General features: G+C 35.6%; 1 protein-coding gene across 1 annotated transcript in view; it reads left to right on the plus strand.

The window, feature by feature from the left end:
- The window catches only part of SLCO4C1 (solute carrier organic anion transporter family member 4C1), a 69,149-nt gene that overhangs the window by 15,438 nt on the left and 29,153 nt on the right, over positions 1–24,558 (plus strand). The window contains exons 3-5 of the mRNA XM_036925793.2: positions 18,204–18,386; positions 21,195–21,291; positions 23,461–23,582. Of these exons, the coding sequence (XP_036781688.2) occupies positions 18,204–18,386; positions 21,195–21,291; positions 23,461–23,582 (402 nt within the window). The remainder of the gene's footprint in view (positions 1–18,203; positions 18,387–21,194; positions 21,292–23,460; positions 23,583–24,558) is intronic.

Below are 24,558 nucleotides of genomic sequence, written 5' to 3' on the forward strand. Positions count from 1 at the left end.
GACTGCCAGGTTTGAGTGGGAACTAGAACAAGGGAGCATTCTTGCAGCAGGTATAGGCAGGGTTTATGTCAGGCAGGGAGGATGTAGGAAGCCTCTGGCAAGCCTGCTTTTGGAAATCACAGTGAGGTCCCCTAGGTTTTTGTAGCAAGATCATGCTTTCTTCTGACTACACTCTTCTCCATTTGAAAAGCAGCTCTTGGTTTGCTCCTAGATGCTGGTATGTTAGATACAAACATGGTAATGAACACCATGGTACCTGAATTCCCCATTATGAAGTATATGTTTTCTACTGTAATAAATCATAAAGTTAGACCTGTGAAGTAGCATTCATTATTAAATGAAATGGTAGATACAAGTAGGCTTGGAAGGCTCAAGTAACTATTATAGGCAGGCATCTCAGACTACTATGGTATTTGTTTTTATTGCCTTGCACTTCCCCCTTTTAAAATGTGGAAAGGTTATCATTATAGGCAGAAATTAGCATAGTCTTACTACAAAAACCTAGGTGACCTCATTATAAGGACCTTGCTGAGTTCCTTGAGGCTGGCTAATGGAAAGGAAGTATAACCTGGTTTACAGAGGGTCTGCAGGGTTGTTGATATCCACTAAAATAAACAACTCTTGGACAACAGCCCCAATCAGGTATGTGACTAAAAGGCAATCATAAATGGAAATTCGCTTTTGATAGAAGGAGAGAAGTCCTGAGGTACAGGTCTGTATTGGTTCATGGACCACCATAAAGTCCATCAGTATTTATTACCTATTAGTATCACTAATAGGTAAGCTGGTCAGTCAGAAGATTGGAAAAAACAAAAATGAAAGTTGTTTACAGGTATAAAGAGTTCCAGCTGAGAGCTGTATACCTCCCGGTATGGGCCCAGAATGTAAAGGTCATCTTGCCACTTGTTAAATACTTGTCTGAGAGCAGCATCCTTTGTGGAAGAGGCTCTCAATCAGGATGCTCTGTCCAGTGAATGTGTATCAGTGTCTTTCCCCAGCTTCAGTGGTACTTACAGTATGGACTTATCCTTGCAAAGACTATGTAAAAAGTATCCATAATGGCAGAAGCATGAATTCAAAACCATACCTTTTCCCTCATCAAGACTGAACTGAAGTCTGTCTCCACTGCAGACTGATTGCCTGATTTTCCAGCTGCAGGGACCAGTCCTGCCAGCACCTGACATTGGAACATTCCCCAGGGCAACCAGTAGACCCCAGGGCAGATAGATTGCCTGATTTACCAACTTCAGGGGCCAGTCCCAAGAGCTTCTGATATATCAGCGTTCCCCAGAGCAACCAAAATATGTCTCTCCTGTTTGCAGTTGTCCTCCTGGGATCAATATGCATTATAGATGTGATTTGTTTTCACTGCCTGCTGTGCTTCTATCAACACTCAACATTGTTTGACTTATAAAATGCCTTATTCATAGTATCCTACTTATCACCTCTGACCAGGAAACTCATTTGCACCAAAATAAGTATGGTAACCATCTCCCTGCTCATGAAATTCACTCATGTGGCTTACTATGAACCCTGCCACCCAAAACTACTGACTTGGCAGAATAGTATCTGTTATGTTATAAAAGCTGAAACTCTTCCTTAATTATTTTTCATCTATTTATGCTAAATAATCAACAGGAAGGGACTGAACTGGCAAAAGTAATAGGTCTTAGTTACCACGGGGAAATTGGGTTATAGTGGCAAGAAAGAATGTCTTCTGGACTGAGGGACTTTGCTTGGGTAACTCTTAAAACCCCAACACCCAGCAGTACTTATTAAAAAGAAAACTGGCGACCCAACACAGATAGGATAGCTGAACACTTGCACAGACAATGTAAAATCCCAGACCTGCTGAGGCACAGGCAGAAATAAGGGGCCTGTGACCTGAATGATATCAAAGGAAGTAAGTGTGTCATCTAGGCTTTCTGACCAGCTACGGAAGGAAGAACTGGTGACCTTGCTAATGGTCCTACTGCCCAGGTTTTCCTGTACCACCCTGTGAAGACCACCGGTGGTGGCTAATATTTCAGTGTTGGCTTCAGGTGGGAGGATAACTGGACTGACATTGTCCCAGGATATTTGCTGATAGGTTTTTGTAGACTTGTGTTGGAGATACATTTTTCATCCAGACAAACATAGAAGTGGATGCTAAGGCACTGGGAAAAAAAAGGACAGTGCTGGATATTCTCTTTGTCCCTCTACATCTGATACTCACTATTTATTACCCTGTTTAATAGAATAAGCCCCTAGACTATATCACCCTGGCACTTTTACCTGCTGGCTTCTAGTTGGGTTCAGCCAGTGGGAATTTCCATCTTAGGAAGGAAAAGGTTATAGTGCTTGTTTCCCCTGGCATCCCCCCGACTAGGCTGGTGTGGAAGTTGTGTTAACTCTTCCTCAGGCCGCAGCTCTTAGATGATGCTGCCTACAGCTACAGTTCTTGCAGGGTTCTGGTAACCACCTAGTGGTAGTAGCACCCACTGTTTGTTCCCTTAACTCGGGCTTTGTAACAAGTTCACCCCATAAAACAATCCACATCTATAAAAACAGAGTTAAATTTGCTTCATGAGAAATACAGCTCTAAAGCATAACAGGTATTGGAAATTCAAAGCTGAGATGTGGAGTCATCTTTGCAGTTTCTACATCCATGATGGATTTCATCCCCAAGGAGAGAGGTAGTTAAGAGGGAAGGTTGAAGGCAAAATTCTAAATCTTGGCAATAGGAGTCATTTAGGTGATTATTGGTAACAGTAACCCTCTGAGATTTCATTCTATCTATACGAGGATTAAATTCAGAATTTTTAATTACTTAGGGTTGCTTTCTTTTACTTGATACCTTTGTCATATTTGAAAGCAGTATTTTTGAGAAGTGTTTTGTAGAGCGCTAGTTCTGTGAGATGTTAGATGTTAATGGAAAAAAAGATAACTTGAATATATGATAATGTGTAAAAATTTCTTCATCGTATTTCATGTAAATACATACTCATTACTCTCTAAGAGGAGAGTGCAATAACAGAATATAGTGTTTCCCAAACTAATTTGGCCGTAGAACCCTTTTGTTCATGGTAGTTCTCAGAAGCCTGGGTTCAGTAAAGTGTACTTGGGGAAATCTTGTTTTATACCTCTTTAGAAGCATAGTTCAGATAATTAAATTGTGGCTCAAGGATCACGGAGACTACACTGGAGGATCAGAAAAATAGGCATCAGATTATTGGGTTATGATGCAAAATCTGACTATGCAAGTATGTGACTGTGGGCTTCAGTTTCTTCATTTATAAAATGACTGCTGAAAGTAGTTGTAAAGATTAGGTTAGGAAATGTATATGAAAGCTCTGAGTATTGAGAAGCACCGTAAAGTCCATCAGTATTTATTTATATAGATTTTTTTCCCCTCATGAATAATACAATATGAGTAAAATGGGATGTATTTCATTGTAGTTAAAAGTTAGTGTGTCATTTGTCAGAAGGTGTAATTCATACTTGTAATTTCAACTGTTCTTTTGTACATTCATAATTTGATCATTGCCTTTTTGGAATTTCCTATCCATTCTTACATTATTAAACACTGAGTAGCCTCTGTCCATCTGTGTATTATGAAGTCATTTAGAAGTGCCTGTGACATTTTATATGCAATATACTGTTGGTATTCTCTATAAAGAATAGTCTGAGTAGTCCATATGTCTGTGTAATTTGGTCTCTTCAAAGTCCAGTCTCATTTCCTTTTTTTTTTATTTTATTGAAGTATGGTTGATACACAGTCTTATATTGTTTCAGGTATATAACACAGTGGTTCAACACTTACCCATATTATTAAATTCTCACTCTCATCAGACCAGTCACCAACATCAACATAGGGAGACATTACAGAATCATTGGCTATATTTTCCATGCTATGGTACCATCCCTGTGACCAACTTATATCATGATTGAGAGTTTTTGTGCCCTTTATCCACCTCAACCCCTCCCACATGGTAACCACCAGTCACTTCTCAGTGTTTATGAGTCTGTTGATGTTTAGTTCATTTTTTTTTGTTTTGTTTTGCTTTTAGAGTCCACAAATAAGTGAAATCATATGATATTTGTCTTTCTCTGCCTGGCTTATTTCACTTAGCATAATACCCTCTAGTCCATCCACATGGTGCCAACTGGCAGGATTTCATTTTTTTGTGTGTATGGCTGAATAATACTCCATTGTGTATATGTACCACATCTTTAGCCATTCACCATTGATGGACATTTTGGTTGTTTCCATATCTTGGCTATTGTAAATAATGCCGCAATTAACATAGGGGTGCATATATCTTTTGAATCAGGGATTTTGTTTTCTTCAGGTAAATACCAAGAAAGGGGATTACTGGGTTTATGCTATTTTTAGTTTTTTGAGGGACCTCAGTACTGCTTTCCACAGTGGTTGCACCAATTTACATTCCTACCAATAGTGTAGGAGGGTCCGTTCCTTTTTTTACCACATCATCACCAACATTTGTTATTTCTTGTCTTTTGGATAGTGGCCATCCTAACTGGTGTGAGGTGATATCTCTTTGTAGTTTTGATTTGCATTTCCCTGATGATTACTGATGTGGAGCATCTTTTCATGTGCCTATTGGCTATGGCTATATGTATTTCTTCTTTGGAAAAATGTCTATTCAGGTCCTTTACCCATTTTTTAATTGGGGTATTTGTGTGTGTGTGTGTGTGTGTGTGTTGAGTCATAAGAGTTCTTTATATATTTTGGATGTTAACCCCTTATTAGATAAATCATTTATGAGTATATTCTCCCATACTATAGGTTGTCATTTTGTTCTGCTGATGGTGTCCTTTGCTGTACAGAAGCTTTATAGTTTTATGTAGTCCCACTTGTTCATTTCTGAGTTTGTTTCCCTTACCTGAGGAGTATGTCCAGGAAAAAAACTGCCCATGCTTATGTCCAAGAGATTTGTGCCTATGTTTTCTTCTAAGAGTTTTATTGGTTTTCTGTCTTAATTTAGGTCTTTAATCCATTAGACAGTAATCCGTTTTCATTCTATTGCATGTAGCTGTCCAGTTTTCTCAACACCAGTTACTGAAGACACTGTCTTTTCCCTATTGTGTATTCTTGCTCGCTTTTTCGTATATTAATTGGCCATATATGTGTGGGTTTATATCTGTGCTCTGTATATTAATTGGCCATATATGTGTGGGTTTATATCTGTGCTCTCTATTCTGTTTCATTGATCTATGGGTCTGTTTGCAGTTCCATACTGTTTTGATTACTGTAGCTTTGTAGTATAGCTTGAAGTCATGGAGTGTAATACCCTGTTTTGTTCTTTCTCAAGATTGCTTTGGCAGTTGGGGGCCTGTTGTGGTTCCATATAAATTTTAGGATTATTTGCTCTAGTTCATTGAAAAATGCTATTGGTATTTGATAGGGATTGCATTGAATCTGTAAGTTGCTTTGGGCAGGATGACTGTTTTGACAATATTACTTTTTCTTATTCAAGGAGCATGGAATAAATTTCCATTTATCTGTGTCTTCTTTAATTTCTCTCATGAGTGTCTTAAGGTAGTTGTTGATAAGTATGTACTTACTGTTTTATTGTTTTCTCATTGTTTTTGTAGTTCTCTGCTCTTTTCTTCCTCTCATGCTCTTCTCTTGTTATTTCAAGATTTTCTTTAGTGTTGTGATTGGATTTCTTTTTTAAAATTTTTTGAGCATCTATTATAGGCTTTAGGTTTGTGGTTATCATAAGGTGCATGGATAGTTTCCTAACTATGTAACAGTCTATATTGAGTTGATAATTGCACTATTTCAAACACAGTCTAAAAATACTTCTTTTTTATTTTTTTTTCTCCTCCACACTTTATGTATTAGATGTTGTAATCTGCCTTTTTGTGTATACCTTGACTGATTTTATATGTAATTGGTTTTACTGCTTTTTTTAAAACTTCATACTTGCTTGGTAAGTATGGTCTACTACCTTTACTGTGTATTTATTTTCACTCGTGAAAGCTATTTAGGCTTAAGAACATTTCCATCTACAGAAGTCCCTTTAACATATCCTGTAACACTAGTTTTTGTTGTAGAGAATTCCTTCAGCTTTCCTTCAGAAATATTTCATCTGTTCTTCAATTTTGGATGATAATCTTGCTGGCTAGAGGATTCTTGGTTGAAGGTTCTTCTGTTTCAATGCATTAAATATTTTTTACACTCCCTTCTGGCCTGTAATGTTTCTGCTGAGAACTCTTCTGATAGCCTGATGGTGTTTACCTTATAAGTAACATTTTCTCCTCTCTCTGCTGCTTTCAATACCCTCTCCTTATCCTTAATCTGTGTTTTATAATATTTTCATTATTATATGTCTTGATGTTATGTTCTTGGGGTTCCTTTTGTTAGGGGCTCTCTGTACTTCCAGGACTTGGGTGTCTATTTCCTTCCCCAGACTGGTGAAGTTTACAGCAATTATTTCTTCAAGGAGACTTTCTACCCCCTTGTCTCTCTCTTTTCCTTCTGGTACCCCTATCCTGTGAATATTCTTTTGTTTGGAGTTGTCACAAAGCTGTCTTAGCATCCTCTTGTTCTAGAGATTCTTTTTTGTCTCTATTCATCAGCTTTGTTGTTTTCCTTTTCTCTAATTTCCATCTCATTTATTGTCTCCTCTACTTGTGGCAATCTATTATTAATTTTCTCTATTGTATATTTCATTTTAGCTACTATATTCTTCAGCTCTGAGTGCCTCTTTTTCAACTCTCCTCTTTGTTGAAGTCCTCATGAGATCATCAATAGTTTTCCACAGATCAGTGAGCATATTTATGACTGTTATTTTGAAATCTTTATCGAGAAGATTGGTGAGCTCTGTTTTATTTAGTCGCCTTTCTGGTGTCTTATCCTGTAGTTTTGTTTGGAACATAGTCCTCTGCCTCCTCATTATGTCACAGTTTCTATGTTTCTTCCTTTGGATTAGATGGATCTGCTGTGTTTCTTGGTCTAGAGAGTAATAGCTTTATGAAGAAGGCATCCTGTGGTGGCCAGATGCTCAAGACCCTTTACTCTCCAGTGCCTGGTTCTCCTTTGCAATGGAGCCCCAGTTGCTGTTGTTGGGCTATTGGTGGTCTGTTTTTCTGCCTTTTTGCTGGCAGTGACCTATCTTAGTCTGCCATGGGTGGCAACTCACCTCAGCTGGTACTTGGTTAGCCAAGCTGTGGATCTTCTTCTGGGATCATTATGGGCAGGGCCACCCTCTGCCTGCCCTACAGTGATGGGGTGCTGCTGGGCTAATGGTGTGGGTGGGGTCAGTGCACAGAAGTGGGCTGTGAGGAGGAAGTGCTTGAAAGTGGCCCTGCAGGTGCCTCCCCAGTTGGGCTGAGAGAGTGCTGAGAATGCTGGGAAAGTCTCCCTCTGCCTACCAGGCTGTAAAGTCTTCATATACCTGCATTGCTGGCTGATGCTTCTTGGCCCAGGGGCCTTGGTGAGCGGCTGTGTGGAAGTGCCTTGGGGCTGTGCTGCCAGCGAGGGGGTGGAGCATTTGGGGTGCCTGCAAACACCAGACCAGTTGGGCTGAGGGAGGGCTGGGGAAGCCTCGTCCACCTGTCCTTTCTGCTGAAGAGAAACACAGCCCCTCTGGCACCCTTCCTGTTGCTGATAAATATTTCAAAGAGCTGCCTCTGCTTTGGGTCTCAGAGGGAACAATGGAGCGTGCTTGTCCTCTACACGTGACAGGAGTCTCAGCCTCCCAGAGTGCTCCAGCTCTCCCTGGTGTCCAGCCCTGTTAATCAGCAAAGCCCAGTGCAATATGGTCTTGTGCTCTCAGAGCAGATCTCCAGGGCCAGGTGTGCAGAGTTCCTGAGTGCCTGTTCCTTCCCTGCTCTGTTCTTCTTTGTTCCTGTGGGATGAGATGGGTGGAGAGCTGGGGCTTATTTTGATCATGGCTCTGCCACTTTGCCCTCCTCTGTGTGGTCTTGGTGTAGGTGGTCTCTTCTACAGTCTTCAGGTTGTTTTCAGGGTTAGTTGCTATTTGCTATAGTTGCTTCCTTGATGTGTGTGTGTGTGTGGCAGGAAGTTTCTACTTTGCCTTCTTACCCTGCCTTTTCCTCCTGCTCCTCTCATTTCTATACTATGTTCCTATTACTGTGTTTCTTTAATCTGTTCACCTTTGTTCCCCTTTCCATTTTATCTTCATCACTATGGGATTTTAGTTTTCCCCTTTTACTTCTTTCTGGTTCTGCCAGTGCATGTTTCATTTCCTGTTTATTTTTCTCACCATTTTTTCTAAGTAATTTTATTTCTGCATTGCTGTCTTTTTTCATATAAATAATTGCTTCATTTCATGTTGTGACATGTATTCACACTCTTCATCTGCTTCACAAAAATATTTTTGTGGTCAGTGTCCTAATCTTAATTTAATGAAAGTACATTGCTCCTTCTTCTTACAACATTTTTGTAGAGATGCTATACAGCTCTTTTTGAAAATAACTTCATTGACTCATAGGTTTCCACAGGAGGTGAGTGGTCAGGCTAGCATCCCAGGCAGGTTGGTTGCACAGGCAAAGGCAATCTCATTTTTTTAGTTCCCACAAAGATAGAGTACTGAATTGTCTGTGAGATACATTGTGCAACCTTTTCCCACTCACCATCTCTATTTTTATGAACCACAGCAGCCCAGGATATCCCTGCTGCTACCTGGCTCATCTCCTGTTCCTACATCAGTTATTACAGGCAAGGGAAGTGTGGACTTAGGGTTACTCCTCACCTTGAAGAAGGGCATTTTTCTTGCTGCTTTCTCAGATCTTTTACTGGTTGCCCTTAGGACTGGGCAAGAAGGGCCCTGCCTGGGGCCCTGTGCATAGAGGGACCTACATTACAACCCTGAAACTCAAAATAATTTGTTTTTCTCTTTAAAGTTTTGTAAAAAAGGTCTTTGCAGGGTTGGTAACAGGATAAGTAAACAGAGGTTATAGGAGAATGGTGTAGGAATGAGCTACACTCTCCAGGCCAGAAGATGCTGTTTAGACTTGGGAGGGGTCAAGTTTAAACAAAAGCAACTGCTCATTCTCGTTGTCCTTCTTTAGGGCAGTGACAGATTGGAAATGGAGTCAGGGGAGAAAATTACAGTCATTCCCTGGGAAGGGAGAAGGAGAGGCTGTTTCTGATTAAAGTTAGCCACCTCAAAGTACCTGATGAAGGTAATTAAGCAGACTGGGTTCCCCGGAAAGCTATGCTGCTTCTCAGAAGGCATGGGCATCTCCTGGAAATACCATCAGAAAAGTGTGGTAGATGGCAGCAGGATGGGCCAGAGGAAATTGCCCCTTTTAACTTCCAGGTTTTGAAGGTATGCTTAGAGAGGAGCAGGCTGTGGGCTTCCGAGTGGAGATGAGGGTTGGCTGAGCTTGATATTTAATTTATAAATGTGCTGATATGTAGATTTTCTTTAGCCTTTAGTTCCTCACATGTTAAGGGACAGGACTGGACAGTGGTTTATCCATTAAATGAAGTTTAAGCCTTAATTTTATTGATACACTCCTCTATGTTCATAAACAACATTGGGGCTCCCTCTTGTGGTGTATTCTCAAATCACATGTTGTTAAAGTTGGGGTGAAAGTATTAGGTCAGAAATGTTTTGATTTCCCAGGAAACTTTGCAATTCTAGGTTCAGATAGTTTCCTCAACTAATAATGCCACAGAATCCACATAATAGGTAAGCATAATTATTTTATAAAACTGTGCTGTAACAGATGCATTTTAATAAATTATTTAATGTTATTTAGTATGAATGGTCTTCAGGTCCCCATGTCATCTCTGAATGAAGTAATTCTTGGTAGGCTGAAATGTACCAGCTAGTGGTTTTGTTTTTGCTTTTGTTTTCAGGAAAGGTTAATTCCTTGAGATTTTAAATGTTTAAAAATTTGTCTTTTGTATTATATTTGAATCACAGTTTGGCTGAACATAAACTTTCTGTGAGTCACATTATCTTTTGTTGATTACTTTTTTGTCATTGCTGTCTTTATGGGATTAATGTTGCTTTAGAAATGTCTGATGTCAGCTAAATGTTTTTTATTTACTTCTGTGTAAATGACTATCTTTTTTTCTGACTATTCAGAGATGTCTTTCTTCATCTTTAAAATCTAGTAACTTTACAAGGGAATGTCTTGTTATTGAAAGTCCTCTAGCAAATTTTCCTAGGATGATCTGTGACCTTTTAAATTATAGATAGTTCTTTATTTATCTCAGGAAAGTTTCCTAAGTTTTACCTTTGAACATTTATTTTTTTCTATTCTGATTGATAATGTACATATTTGGTTTATTTTGTCTGGATCTCATCTCTTTCATCTTTAAAAAAGTTTTTGTTCATTTAATTTTCTATATTTCTCAAGCCTATTCTTTCTGTCCTTGTAATTCTCACAGCCTCTGTTCTCTCTTTCATCCATACTGGTGTGACTTATTTCTATGACAGTTTTCATTTTTATTTCATGTATTTCCTGAGTTCTTTTACCCACTTTTTTTCTTTCTCTTGTCTCACCACATTTATAAGATTATTAAATCACCATTTTCAGCTTTTGATTTTAAGAAGCCATGGTTTTCTCATCACTTTAAAAAAGCATGGCAGTATGGTAATTTTTAATTCTACATTGTGGCAATATTTTTCTAGAGACTATTCTGCCCTGTTACTTGCTTTTCCTTTTGAGCTATTACTCACCTTTGAATGAGGTGAATTACTTCTTGGCCAGCTTTTTGTAAGATACTTTGTCTTAGTTTGTTATTGCTGTATAACATTATACAAATTTAACAACTTGAAACAGCACAAACACATTATCTTGTTCTCTCCATGGATCAGGAGCCTGGCACAGCTTGGATGCGTTTTTTGCTCAGTCTCAAACTCAGGGTGTCAGCTGACTGCATTCTTATTTGAGGCTCTAGAGAAGAATCCTTCTTCAAGCTCATTAAACTGTTGGAAGCGTTGGTTTTTTTGGAATTGTTGAACTGAGATCCCCATTCCCTTGACGATCATAAGCAGGGGCTGCTCTCAGCTTCTGGGAAGTCCCTGCATTCCTTGGCACATGGTCCTCTACATCTTCAAAGCCAGCAATGGCTCAAAGAATGATGCGTCTTTTGCTTCAGACTTCTCTGACTTCTGCCACCAGACAGAAAAAGCCTCTGCTTTTAAGGGCTCTTTTGAGTAGGTCGAGCACACCCAGATAATTTCCTTTCTGATTAATTCATAGTCAATTGATTAATAATCTTAAATTATTCTGCAGACTCCCTTTAGCCACTGTAACATAATAAAAGATGTGATATTGTCATATTTACATCCCAGGAATTAGGATGGCGAGCCTTGGGGGACCACCTTGGAGTTCTTGCATAACAATATTCATGCAGGACAGGGACTGGAACCCTGTTCTTAGGCAAATGGGGATTCTCCCTAGTTGAGATGGATGTTCCTCACAATTAAGTTATATTAGCTTTTACTTCGCCACATACAGAAACTTCTGTTCGAATTTAGAATCTCTCTCTGGCATCTTGCCTTTATGACACACTGTTCCTTTTTTTTTTTTTGCCCCACCTAGCTTGATTCTTTGTGGTGCCAGGTAGGCAGGATGTTCACATTTATTTCTAAGTATAGTTAGTTTATTTTTCCTACTATTCTAACTACTATTTTAGTTAGAGCATATAAATTAGTTAGAGCATATAAATTAGTTTTTTGGTTCCATCACATCATCTAAGTTGTGCATGTGAATTCTACTGATTTTCTTTATATTAATTTTATATTTTACTACTTTACTAAATTCTTACTGTTTTTAGTAGTTTTCCCATTGATTATGTTCAGTGTTCCAGAGAGATAGTTATAACTTCTGCAAATAGAGATCGTTTTACCTCTTGATTTCCAGTTTTCAGGTCTCGAGTTCCTTTCTCTTTTCCTCTAATACAATATTGAAAAGTTCCAGAGGTAGTGAGGATCCTTGTCTTCCCATTTGAGCATATAAATATATGCACATGCATGCATGTGTATGTATACAACACGTATGTGCCCACATATTTGATCATATTAAATATCTATTCCTATTTTATGTTGATAATGTGATTTGGTATTGACATTTGTCAAATGTATACTTAAAATCTATGAAAGTGATCACATTTTTCTAATCCTAGTGTTCTTTAAAAAGTCCTGTTGTATTTCTTAATATGTTGTTGGATTTTGTTGCTAATCTTTCATGCTTTCTTTGCATTGATATACAGATACGAGGTTGGTCTATTGGTTTCTTTTGCTGTTAATCATTTTTACATTTGGTATCAATTTGTACTCAATTCATAAAAATACTTTGGTAAATTTTAATCTTTTCCTGTATTCTGATGTAGTTTAAGTAGCATTAGGCATATTATGATTATTATTGCCATTGTTATTTAATATTTAAAGGTTTGGTAAAATTCATCCCTGAAACTATCTGTATTTGGACATTAATCATTTTAGATTTTCAAATTTATTTGCTAGAAATCTGTACTCAGTAGTGTCATGATTTTTTTTGGAAAAATGTCCTAAATTTATAGTTCATTTCCCTTTTTTCATGTATTATTTATATATATGTAATTTTTCCTTTTTTGTTAGGTTAACTAGTAGTTTATTTTAGTAATGATTTCAAAGGACTTAATTTTTGTTATTTTTATTATTTTTTTTCCATTAATTAGATTTCATTTGTTAATTCTTTGTTTTAAATAGAGAGGGCTCTTGTTTGTCTTTTCAATATTTTTTCTTATAAGTACTATTTTAGTTAGAGCATATAAATTTTAATATGTACATTGTTTCTAGTATCATCATTTCTGAGAAATATTGTAGTTCCAAATTTTTTTGATCCAAGAGCAATTAATAGACTTTTACATTTTTTGAATTCCAGAGATAAGGAATTTGAAGAATTCTATAAAATTTTCATTTACTGTTGTACTATAAATTTCTAGTTTTATTTCATTTTGGTCATAAAATGTTATTATTATGTACTTTGGAATGTATATAGATATTTTGTACCATAATATTTGGTCAAATATTTTTGGGTTATACTGTCCATGGCACCTAAAAAATGGAAGGTTCATTTTTATCAAAGAATATAATTTGTTCTGATTTCTAAAGTTCAATGTTACTATGATGTTGTTTAGGTCTTCTCTATCCTTGCTTATTTTTAACCTTTGGCTCTCTTGGACTGAGAAAGATAAAAATTAAAGTCTGTTGTTTTAACTTCTTCTGTCTAATCTTACATCTCTGGAAGTATCTGCTTAATTAAGATACTGCTATATATTTTTATTATCTATTTTTAATTTTTATGGAAGTATAACTTTAATTTGTAATTAGTTTTAGAACAATTTTAGATTTGCAGAAAAATTATGAAGATAGGATAGTTTCCATACACACCACAATTTCCCCCTATTATTAACATCTTACTTTGTATGCTACGTTTCTCAGGATTAATGAACTATTATTGATCTGTTAATGTTTAGGTTTATTGACTGAAGTCCATGCTTTATTTAGGTTTCCTTGGTTTTATCTAATGTCCTTCCTCTGTTGCAGGATCCAATCCAGGACACCAGATCACACTTAGGTGTCATATCCTTTGGTTCCTCTTGGCTTTGACAATTTCTCAGACTTTTCTTTTCTTTTTTAATGATGACCTTAGCTGTTTTGAAAAATGCTGGTCAAATATTTTATAGACTCTCTCAGATGGGACATATCTGATGTTTTTCCTATGATTAGACTGGGGTTTTTGGGGGTGGACGACACATTTTCATTGCATCATATCAAAGGTACATGCAGTTATCAGCATCACTTATCACTCCTGATGATGACCTTCATCACCTGGTTAAGGTAGTGTTTGTCATGTTAACCCACTGTGAAATCATTCATTTCCCCTCACTTTCCACTATACTTTTTGGAATAAAGTCACTGTGTGCACCCCACACTTCAGAAGTGAGGTGTTCTACCTCTTTGAGAGTGCAGTATCGCCATCCATTACTTGGAATTCTTCTGCGATATAAATTTGTTTCTTCTCCCCCATTTATTATTTATTCAATCATTTCTTTTTCATTGTGGATGGATAGATATGTATTTTATATTTTGTTGCTAAATTTTTCCAGTTTTGGCTACCTAGAGTTCTTTCAGTTGGCTGCTGTATCCTTTGACATATCTCCAACATTACAGGTTTCTTTGTTTTCTTACTTTCTGTCAATCTGAGATGCCCCAAGCTCATCCTATATATGTTTTTTAAAAAAATTAATTAATTAACTTACTAAAGTATAATTAATATACAATCTTATGTTGGTTTCAAATGTACATTACAGTTGTTCATCAGTCCCCGTGAATCAAGTTACATTGTGATTATGAATTATTGTGCCCTTTCATCCCCCTCATCCCACACCCACCCCAAACCCTCACCCTTGGTAACCATTAGTCATTTCTTGGTGTCTGGGAGTCTGCTGCTGTTTTGTTCTTTCAGTTTTGCTTTGTTGTTCTCCACAAATAAGTGAATTCATATGGTATTTGTCTTGCTCCACCTGGGCTCTTTCCCTGAGTGTAATACCCTTTAGATCCGCCATGTTGTTGCCAATGGCAGTATTTATTTTATTTTTATGGCAGAATAATATTCTATTGTGTATATGTACCACATCTTCTTTATCCACTTATCTATTGATGGACACTTAGGTGACTTCCATATCTTGACTATTGCAAATAGTGCAGCAGTAAACATAGGGGTGCATATGTCTCTTCGAATCAGGGATTTTGTTTTCTTTGGGTAAATTCCTAGAAGTAGGATTCCCAGGTCAAATGTTATTTCTATTCTTAGTTTTTTGAGGAACCTCCATATCGCTTTCCACAATGGTTGAACTAACTTACATTCCCACCAGTAGTGTAGGAGGGTTCCCCTTTCTCCGTATTCTTGCCAGGATTTGTTTTTTTGTCTTTTGGATAGTGGCCATCCTAACTGGTGTGAGGTGATATCTTATTGTGGTTTTAATTTGCATTTCTCTGATGATTAGTGATGTGGAGCATCTTTTCATGTGCCTGTTGGCCATTTGTATTTCCTCTTTGGAGAAGTGTCTGTTCAGGTCCTCCACTCATTTCTTAATCAGGTTATTTTTTTTAGGTGTGTTGTGGCATATGAGTTTTTTATATATTTTGAATGTTAACCTCTTATCAGATGAGTCACTTATGAATATATTCTCCCATATTCTAGGATGCTTTTTGTTCTACTGTTGGTGTCCTTTGCTGTACAGAAGCTTTTTAGTTTGATGTAGTCCCACTTGTTCATTTTTTATTTTGTTTCCCTTTCCCGAAATGTGTCCAGGAAAAAAATTGCTCATGCTTATATTCAAGAGATTTTTGTCTATGTTTTCTTCTAAAAGTTTTATGGTTTCATGTCTTACATCCAGGATTTTGCTCCATTTCGAGTTTACTTTTTTGTGTATGGAGTTAGACAATAATGCAGTTTCATTCTCTTACATGTATTTTTCCAGTTTTCCCAATAGCAGTGTTGAAGAGACTGTCTTTTCCCTATTGTATATTCATGGCTCCTTTATCATATATTAATTGATAATATATGCATGGGTTTGTATCTGGGCTCTCTATTCTGTTCCATTGATCTATGGGTCTGTTCTTGTGCCAACACCAAATTGTTTTGATTACTGTAGCTTTTTTGTAGAGCCTGAAATCAGGGAGTGTAATTCCCCCAGATTTGTTCTTCTTTCTCAGTATTGCTTTGGCTATTCAGGGTCTTTTGTGATTCCATATGAATTTTAAAACTATTTGTTCTAATTCATTGAAGAATGCTGTTGGTATTTTGATAAAGATTACATTACCCAAAGCAATTTACAGAGTTAATATTAACTTTTGACAATATTAACTTTTCCTGCCCACGAGTATGGGATAGATTTCCATTTATTGGTATCTTCTTTAATTTCTCTCATGAGTGTCTTGTTTTCAGACTATAGGTCTTTCACCTCTTTCTCTAAGTTAGGTTTATTCCTAGGGGTTTTATTCTTTTTGATGCAACTGTGAATGGAATTGTTTTTCTGATTTTTCTTTCTGCTAGTTCATCATTAGTGTATAGGAATGCAACAGATTTCTGTGTATTAATTTTTTATCCTGCAACTTTCCTGAATTCAGATATTAGATCTAGTAGTTTTGGAGTAGATTCTTTAGGGTTTTTTATGTACAATATCACATTATCTCCAAACAGTGAGTTTTACTTCTTCCTTACCATCTGGATGCCTTTTATCTCTCTGTGTTGTCTGATTGCCATGGCTAGGACCTCCAGTACTATGTTGAATAAAAGTGGTGAGAGTGAACATCCTTGTCTTGTTCCCAATCTTAGAGGAAAAGCTTTTTACTTTTTGCTTTTAAGTATTATGTTGGCTGTGGGTTTGTCATATGTAGCCTTTATTATGTTGAGGTATGTACCCTCTACACCCATTTTGCTAGAGTTTTTATCATGAATGGATGTTGAATTTTGTCAAATGCTTTTTCAGTGTCTATTGAGATGATCATGTGGTTTTTATCCTTTTTGTTGGTGTGGTGTTTCATATTGATTTATTTATGAATATTGTACCATCTTTGCATCCCTAGAATAAATCCCATTTGGTCGTGGTGAATTATCCTTTTGAATTATTTCTGTATTTGTTTAGCTAATATTTTTTGAGTATTTTTGCATCTATGTTCATCAGGGATATTGGTCTGTAATTTTCTTTTTGTGCAGTGTCTTTGCCTGGTTTTGGTATTAGAGTGTTGCTGGCCTCATAGAATGAGTTTGGGAGTATTCCCTCCTCTTCTACTTTTTGGAATACTTTAAGAAGGATGAGTATTAGCTCTTCTTGTATGTGTGGTAGAATTCTGCTAAGAAACCATCTGGATGTGGGTTTTGTGTTTCAGGAGTTTTTTGATTACCCTTCCTCTTTCTCCCACCTCTAGGCTGGGAGTTGGGGAGGGCTTGGGTCTCACTCGATCTCAGCTTTACTTTACCCTTTTCTGTGTGTTCTTCTCTTCTTCCTCAGGTGTCGGTGGTATGTTCTGCAGTCCTCAGGTCGTTTTCAGGTTTATTTGTATTTGCTGTATTTTCTTCTTTTATGTGTTTTTGGGAGGATTTCCACCTTGCTTTCCTATTCTGCCATCTTTAATCCCTGGATTCATCTTGTGTATGTTACCAGGGAGGTAACACAAATAATGCAGACCTAGCTCAGTTATAAATACAAATCACTTGCCAAAATATTCATCAACCTTCTATAACATGAATATATACAATATTACAGGGTATATTTGAAATTTTAAAATACATAATTTATGCATAAAATTTCATCTGAAAATTTAATAGCCATGAAACCAGTTAAAGAATCTTCAGAATTGGTGCTTTGGAGACCTTACTTATCAATTGGGAAATAATAAATATTGAGCTGATGTTAAGGAGATGATAATAGAATTAGCTGTGGCCATTGTTAAAATGTAAATTCATAGGTACAATACCAGATTCAAAAGGAAAGGGCTTGAAATGTAGTTTTAGCAAACACCATTGTTCATTAATATTTTCAGATGAGTTTAGGAAATATGGATGTACTATCATACCCTGCCTTGGAATGTAACTTTTAAGAAGATTTTAACCAAAACTTAAAGGTAGCCATTTTCCTTTGATGATATTCAAAAAAATAACCTATAGTACCAAAGATTGTTTCAAAAAATTAAGTTGAATAAAAGAGTTTGAGCTGTAAAAAGGAACTAGACAAAACTTCCAAATATTACTGCTTTGTAGTGAGTGTTGAGAATTACTGTTTTTGCTAAAATATCCTATAACCTAGGTATACTTTTCATATATGTTTAAGATACTGATTGATAAATTCAGTATGATGTTCACATTGTATTTATGACCTGGAAAAAAATAGAGGCTAGATTTTTTCCCCCTCATTTGAAAACTCTTTCCCTGGCGCCCCTTACTTCAATTGTGTTTACATTAATTTACCTGAAAATTTGTTAATTTCATTTTTTGAATTATTGTTTATCAGTTTTCTATATTATCTAAATTTTAACATGATAATATTTCATAAATTTTATTTAGTAATCTATGCATTTTAAAATAGTTTAAATATAATCAAGGAGAACTGATTGGGAGAAATAAAAGTTATGTTAGGCAAATATAATTCGTGAAGATAGATATTTAAAGTATTAGCTAAATTTCTGCAAATTCAATTTTTTTTTTTGTCCCTAAAGATACTTGCTTAACAACAAGGAATAGAACCAGCTGTACCTCTTCAAGTTCTTCACTTTCCAACTACTTGTATGTCTTCATCTTGGGGCAACTATTACTAGGAGCTGGAGGAACTCCTCTCTACACCCTGGGAACAGCCTTTATTGATGATTCTGTTCCCACACACAAATCTTCTCTCTATATAGGTAAGTTTGCTTTCTAATATACGTGTGTCAGTATCATTTCATTCTATTGCTTATTTCATTTATACAGCATAACATGCCTATTAAAAAGTTGGTTGTAATTTCTTAAGCATTTCCATGAGATAAATGCAATATTACTTTTTTCACTTAATCATTTTCTGATATATATCCTTCAGATGAATGTGGTTGTGAGCTCTGTTGATGTACTGCTCTACTTCTGTGTTCTGAAGTGCCATCCAAGCGGTAGGCTGGCTAACTTGCTTGAGTGCCAGGCTAATTTTCACAGGGTGTGAAGATGGAGTTCTGCTGTTATAGTTGACTGACCACATCTTATTTGGACATGACCAGTCAACAAAAGAAACCTCAAGACAGTATGCAGAAACTCCATGGAGTTTTCTATTTCAGATTAGCCCTTTTTTATATATGACATTTTTTCCTCTTGTGATCTAATTTTGGGAGCGTAAGTTTCTTTTAAATTCCTTCCCTGATGTTTCTTTAAGATAAAGCTAACTAGACTATGCATGGCCCTTTGTCCAATTAATGTATAATTTATTTACACATGAGTTTTCACTTTATCAGTTTATTATTCTAATGTAGGGAGTCAAACAGTCCACTTGGGACTGTTAAAAGGAATAACACAGACTGATTGGCTTATAGGCAAAAGAAATTTATTTTTCACGGTTCCTGGTGGCTAGCAAGTTGAAGATTAGTGTGCCCACAAATCAGTGTCTGTTGAGGGTCTGCTTCCTGGTCCATAGACAGTCACCTTTTTGCTGTCTCCACATGGAAGAAGGGAAAAGGAAGCTTTCTGGGGTCTCTTATAAGGACACTAATCCCATTTATCAGGGCTCCACTCTCTACATCCTAATCTCTTCTAAAGGCACTACTGCCTAATACCATTACATTGGGGATTAGGTTTCAGTGTAAGAATTTTGGGGGGTGGATACAATCATTCAATCTACAGCAAGACCTATTGCCACAGTCACTGGAAGTCAAGTATGTTCAATGCAGATGTGATAAATGCTACTAAATCTACTTAAGTTCGTCCATATTAGGGCAACCACTACACTTCTGCTTGTTTTGCTTTGCTGGTTCCACAAGGTCTGATGCTTTCTCTCTCTACAAGGTACAGTTGAGCTGTACACTTACTAATTTCTCCTGCATGTACTAATTTAACAATGCTTTTATTTCACTTAACTAATAATAATGCTGTTCACTCTTCCAGTTCAGCAGATGTCCTTTTTGAAATCCTCTTCTGATCACTACTTCTCATAGTTTTATTCTTTATATTTTGGCAACATACAGAAATAACAAAAATAACAATAAAAAGTATTTTAATACACTAGGTGGGTGAAAGCTCACAAGACCATTCCAGATTTGATAATTCTGTAGGAAGACTCTCAGGACTCCACCTATAATCATTCTCATGGCTATGATTTATTACAGCAAAAGATACAAAACAAAATCAGCAAAGGGAAAAGGTATGTGAAATGAAATACAGATTAAACCAGGTGCAAGCTTCCAAATGGTCTGCTCCCTCCTACTTGGGCCCTACAGGTTGCAATTAATTCTGCCAGCAATGAGTTGTGAACAAATTAATAATACCATAATTTATTGTTAAGCATTGATAATTATTGGAGACTGGAAAAAGCAAGTGATCTAGACAGTGCTACTTAATGTGTGTTCCAGAAACCCATGTCAATATGAAGGTAAGTCAGAAAATGGCAATAAACTTTTAGAAACTTTTAGAGCAATTTTATACTTCTGAAGAATTTGTAAGATAGCCTTATAAAAGTATCAGTCTAAACCCGATTGGAATTTTTTTTAAAGTTTTGCCTCCCCAGATGGTTGGAGAATCACTGATATCTAGCATTTTTAATTATGTACTTTACTCAAGATTTTGATCATGAATCCTGTGTATATGTATGTACTTAGTATTTATAAATCATGTACTTAAATTTTTCCACTAATGTATTTAAAAAATTTTTAAATATATAATGTAAATGAATATAGTTGACAGATAAATGAAAGTTCTTAAATGTTTTCAGACCATCTTGCTTGACTTCTCTTTGGCAACTTGGTTGAGTACATAAGTCCGTTCTGCCATTCATGTATGTTCAGCTTTAGGTGTGGTAAACTCTTGTTCTTTTCTGCATGAGAATGAGAATCTGCATGAGAATGAGAATTAACAAAAATTCAGAAGTTAGGAATATACTACTTATTGCTAATAAGATATATGCATGAATTTTTTTGCAAAAATTAAAGTTATACGTGGCAAAATTTTAAATATTTGAGAGAAATAAGGTCATTTTAATTCTGATGCAAGTAAATATGGGAGCTTCACTAGGAGCAGGAGCTTAAATTAATGACTTAATTTTAAAAACAGAGTAGACCATGTCCAGGTTTTAAAATCAGCTGCGATAGTGCAAAATAAGAATGATTTTGGAGTATATACAGAGTGGAAGAAAAATTTTCTTATTGTTTTCTTCCTTAAGAATTGTAAACAATAATTATCACCACCGTAAAGGGTAGTAGAAGAAGTAATACCACAGCTACCAGCTAACATATCTTTCCAAGAATTTATAATTATTGGATTTGTTGCTATTATTGTTATAGTGTAACAACTTTTAAATTGAATTGTATATGTTAATCTCCTTGACTTGACAAATGATACCAATCAAATGGTATTTTTTAGTGAAAGTTTGTGTAATTTTGATTTTTCTAAAGTAACTATTTGTCTTTTGTCACTATTGTTTGACATTCGGAGCAAAGTTATTTAGCTGATCATTTTAAATGTGTTTGTTCTTGCAGGAATTGGCTACTCTATGTCAGTATTAGGACCTGCTATTGGCTATGTGTTGGGAGGACAACTGCTAACATTGTACATTGATGTCAGTATGGGACAAAGGCAAGACAAAATCTATTTTTTTAAATTGTTTTTTATTTTAATAATGTTAATATCATAGACTGAATGTTTTTGCAATATTTCCTCAGTATGGCATAAGGGACTTTTCAGAAACAAAACTGAATACATACAATTTTTATATAATATTTTAGCTGCGTTTCTTCGTGAATTAATGCCACACCATCTCTTAGTATAATGAATACATTATTCACAAATAAGGATGCTTAATAATTACCAGGTAAATTTTTTCAAAATATACCTCTTGGAGCCCATGCATTGTTCAAATAGAAAAATTTAATAAAACTTAGTTATGTTTTCAGTTGACTTAGCTAGAGATAGATGGCCTGAAGAGTCTCAAGAGTCTATGATTCTTAAGCTAAGTTCTGTAGTAGCTCTGATAATTCATAGAGATCACAATTGTGCGGTTTTAATGATTGTAACAATGGAGGATAATAATAATGTTTATTTATCCCATTCTGTTTTCTAGACAACATAGATTTTGTGTGTTGCCTTACTTTAAATGACATTTTATTTAATCCTTAGTAATCCTGTAGTAGTTTGATACACAGAGCTTGGTGAGTTGCCTAAACATGAATGTAAGTAGGTCTTTTTAATTCCAAAATTCCCCTTTGAACCTCTGAGTTACTTTGTCCTTTGCCTGAATAGCAAAGTTAGTGACCTTTGGTAAGGCCGTATGTTATTTGACCACTGGGAATCATAACTACATAATCCTTTGTGTGAATGTGATCAGTGAATACGAAAATGTGGTCACGGGTATGTGATTACTTCTTTGAGCTGTTAATCCTAGGCTAATATTTTAGATACTACAGGTGACCCTGGAACAATATGGGTGTTAGGAGCACTGAGCTTCTGCACAGCCCAAAATCTGTGTGTAACTTTTAACTTCCCTAATGCTTAACTACTAATAGCCTGCTGTTGACTGGCAACCTTAATGATAAGCAGTTGATTAACATATTTTGTATGTTAAAAATATTGTACACTTTATTCTTATAATAAAGTAAGCTAGAAAAAAGAAAATGCTTTTCAAATTGTTAACAAAGCTCAAAAAATTTTCCAATATATTTGTTGAAAAAATTACATGTGTAAGTGGACCCATATAGTTCAAGCTCATGCTGTTCAAGGGTCAACTGTATTTAAAAAGATGTGTAGAGGAAGCCCTTGAAACAGAAAGTTGGGTTTTTAAGGAAGGACATTTTAATTTCGGTGGGGAAATACATGAGTTGTGGGAGTGGTATGTTTTTGGGGAGAGTCTCTTGATATAAAAATATGAGAACCATTATAAAAAACTAAATCACTTTAAGAAGAATTTTACAGAGAAAAACAAATATCATATGATTTCACTTATATGTGGAATCAAGAAAACATACAAACAAACATAAAACTCAGCTCATAAATACAGAGAATAAATTGGTTCCAAAGGTTTGTGGGGAGGAGGCTGAGAGAAATGGGTTAAAGGAGTCAAAGGTACAAACCAGCAGTTAGGGAGTAAGTGAGTCATGGGGATGTAATGTACAGAATGGCAACTATAGTTAATATTGGAGTGCATATTTGAAATTTACTAAGAGAGTAAATCTTATAAGTTCTCATCATAAGAAAAACATTTCTGTAACCATGTATGGTGGTGGATGTTAACTAAACTTATCATAGTGATAATTTTGCTCACCTGAAACTCATATAACATATGTCACTTATACCTAAATAAAAAATAAATAAAATAAAATGAAAAGAACTTTACATCTGAGGGAATGTCATAATTGAAGCACAGTGTATGGACTTTTAACATAGGTGAGTAATTTGCTGTATTGTGTTTAATATAGCAGAGAAGAAAAACAGCCAGTTAGGAATGTTCATAAATTCTAAGCATGCTGTCAAATAGTCAACATACTTATACTTACTATTAAATATTTTAAACTTTTATGTCATATTTGCCATTTTGAGTACTTTGTAAGCTGGTATAGCTGTCATTTATGTCTGCTATTTGTTGTCTGATTCATCACAATGGCCCCACTTAAAATTTTGGATATTATAATAGTATTTCTCTATATATGCACTTGTATATAATTATATATAATTATAAAGTATATCATTATCATAACTGAATTTTAATGAGCAAGGTAGAGTTGACTTACCTTTTCTTTTTCTGTCATATAGCACTGCTGTCACTGAAGATGATCCACGATGGCTGGGGGCGTGGTGGATTGGATTTCTTATAGCTTGGATCTTTGCTTGGTCTTTGATAATGCCTTTTTCTTGCTTTCCAAAACATTTACCAGGTAAACATGTTTTCTTTAAAACCAGGGAGTTTTATTCTAATTCTGGACAAGTGTTCCTTTCCTTCTGATTGATAAGACCCTAGAAAATTCGTTGTCTGTTTTATGGAATCTCAGTTGTCTGCCTATGCAAATTTTTGAATATCTGTCATTATTTTAGCAGCTATGGGGCAACAATCTTAATATTCCTGTTTTTTCTCTTTTATTTCCAGCTAATAATCAGTAAAACTGGAACATATTCATCTTCTTACTGTATATTTAACAAAATTTGTTTTTATTGTTATTTGGAATCCTGCTTTATATGAACAAGATACAATCTCTTTTAAACTGTTAGTTTGTATTCAGTCAGTCACTAACTTCAAGAGTCAATCTGCCTTAAATTATTGAGACTAATTAGTTGTTGATGAAAGTACAAGTACTTTTAAAGAAATAGTCACTAAAATCATGCTGTAGTATACTAACATTTCACCGTATCTCCGTATTACACAGTCTGTCCAAAAGAGAAGATAACCGAAAAGAATATACATTCCTTTCTCTGTGAGATTTTGCTTCTATATGATTATGTACTTCACATATGTATCTGTAGAAGTGTTTTTCTCTAGGCTGAACATATGTAGTTGCTTTTGTTATGTAACAGGATATACGATTAATTTTTGGAAATGGGTGAAAGAAGAGTTGGCAGTGTAGGTGGGCTCATTGATTTCTTTCTACCTTGGACTTTCTAATTTATAATTCTATATCTTGATTGTTTTCTCAGATTTATTCAAACCATTATTAAAAATCAAAGCGACATGGTAAGAAACAGTAAATATTTCATCTGCAATGCATGTTAGAATTAAAGAGGGTAAAGGAAAAAATGCCTCTAACATACTTCGCTTAATATATTAAGGATGGAAAAGAGAACCATTTGAAAGAAGAAAAAATTTTAAGAGAGATTTTAAATGAAGAGAATAAATATGTTATTAGGGCAAAGTTGTTT

Source organism: Manis pentadactyla, chromosome 2, assembly GCF_030020395.1.
Source record: "Manis pentadactyla isolate mManPen7 chromosome 2, mManPen7.hap1, whole genome shotgun sequence".
In the NCBI taxonomy this organism is placed as follows: domain Eukaryota; kingdom Metazoa; phylum Chordata; class Mammalia; order Pholidota; family Manidae; genus Manis; species Manis pentadactyla.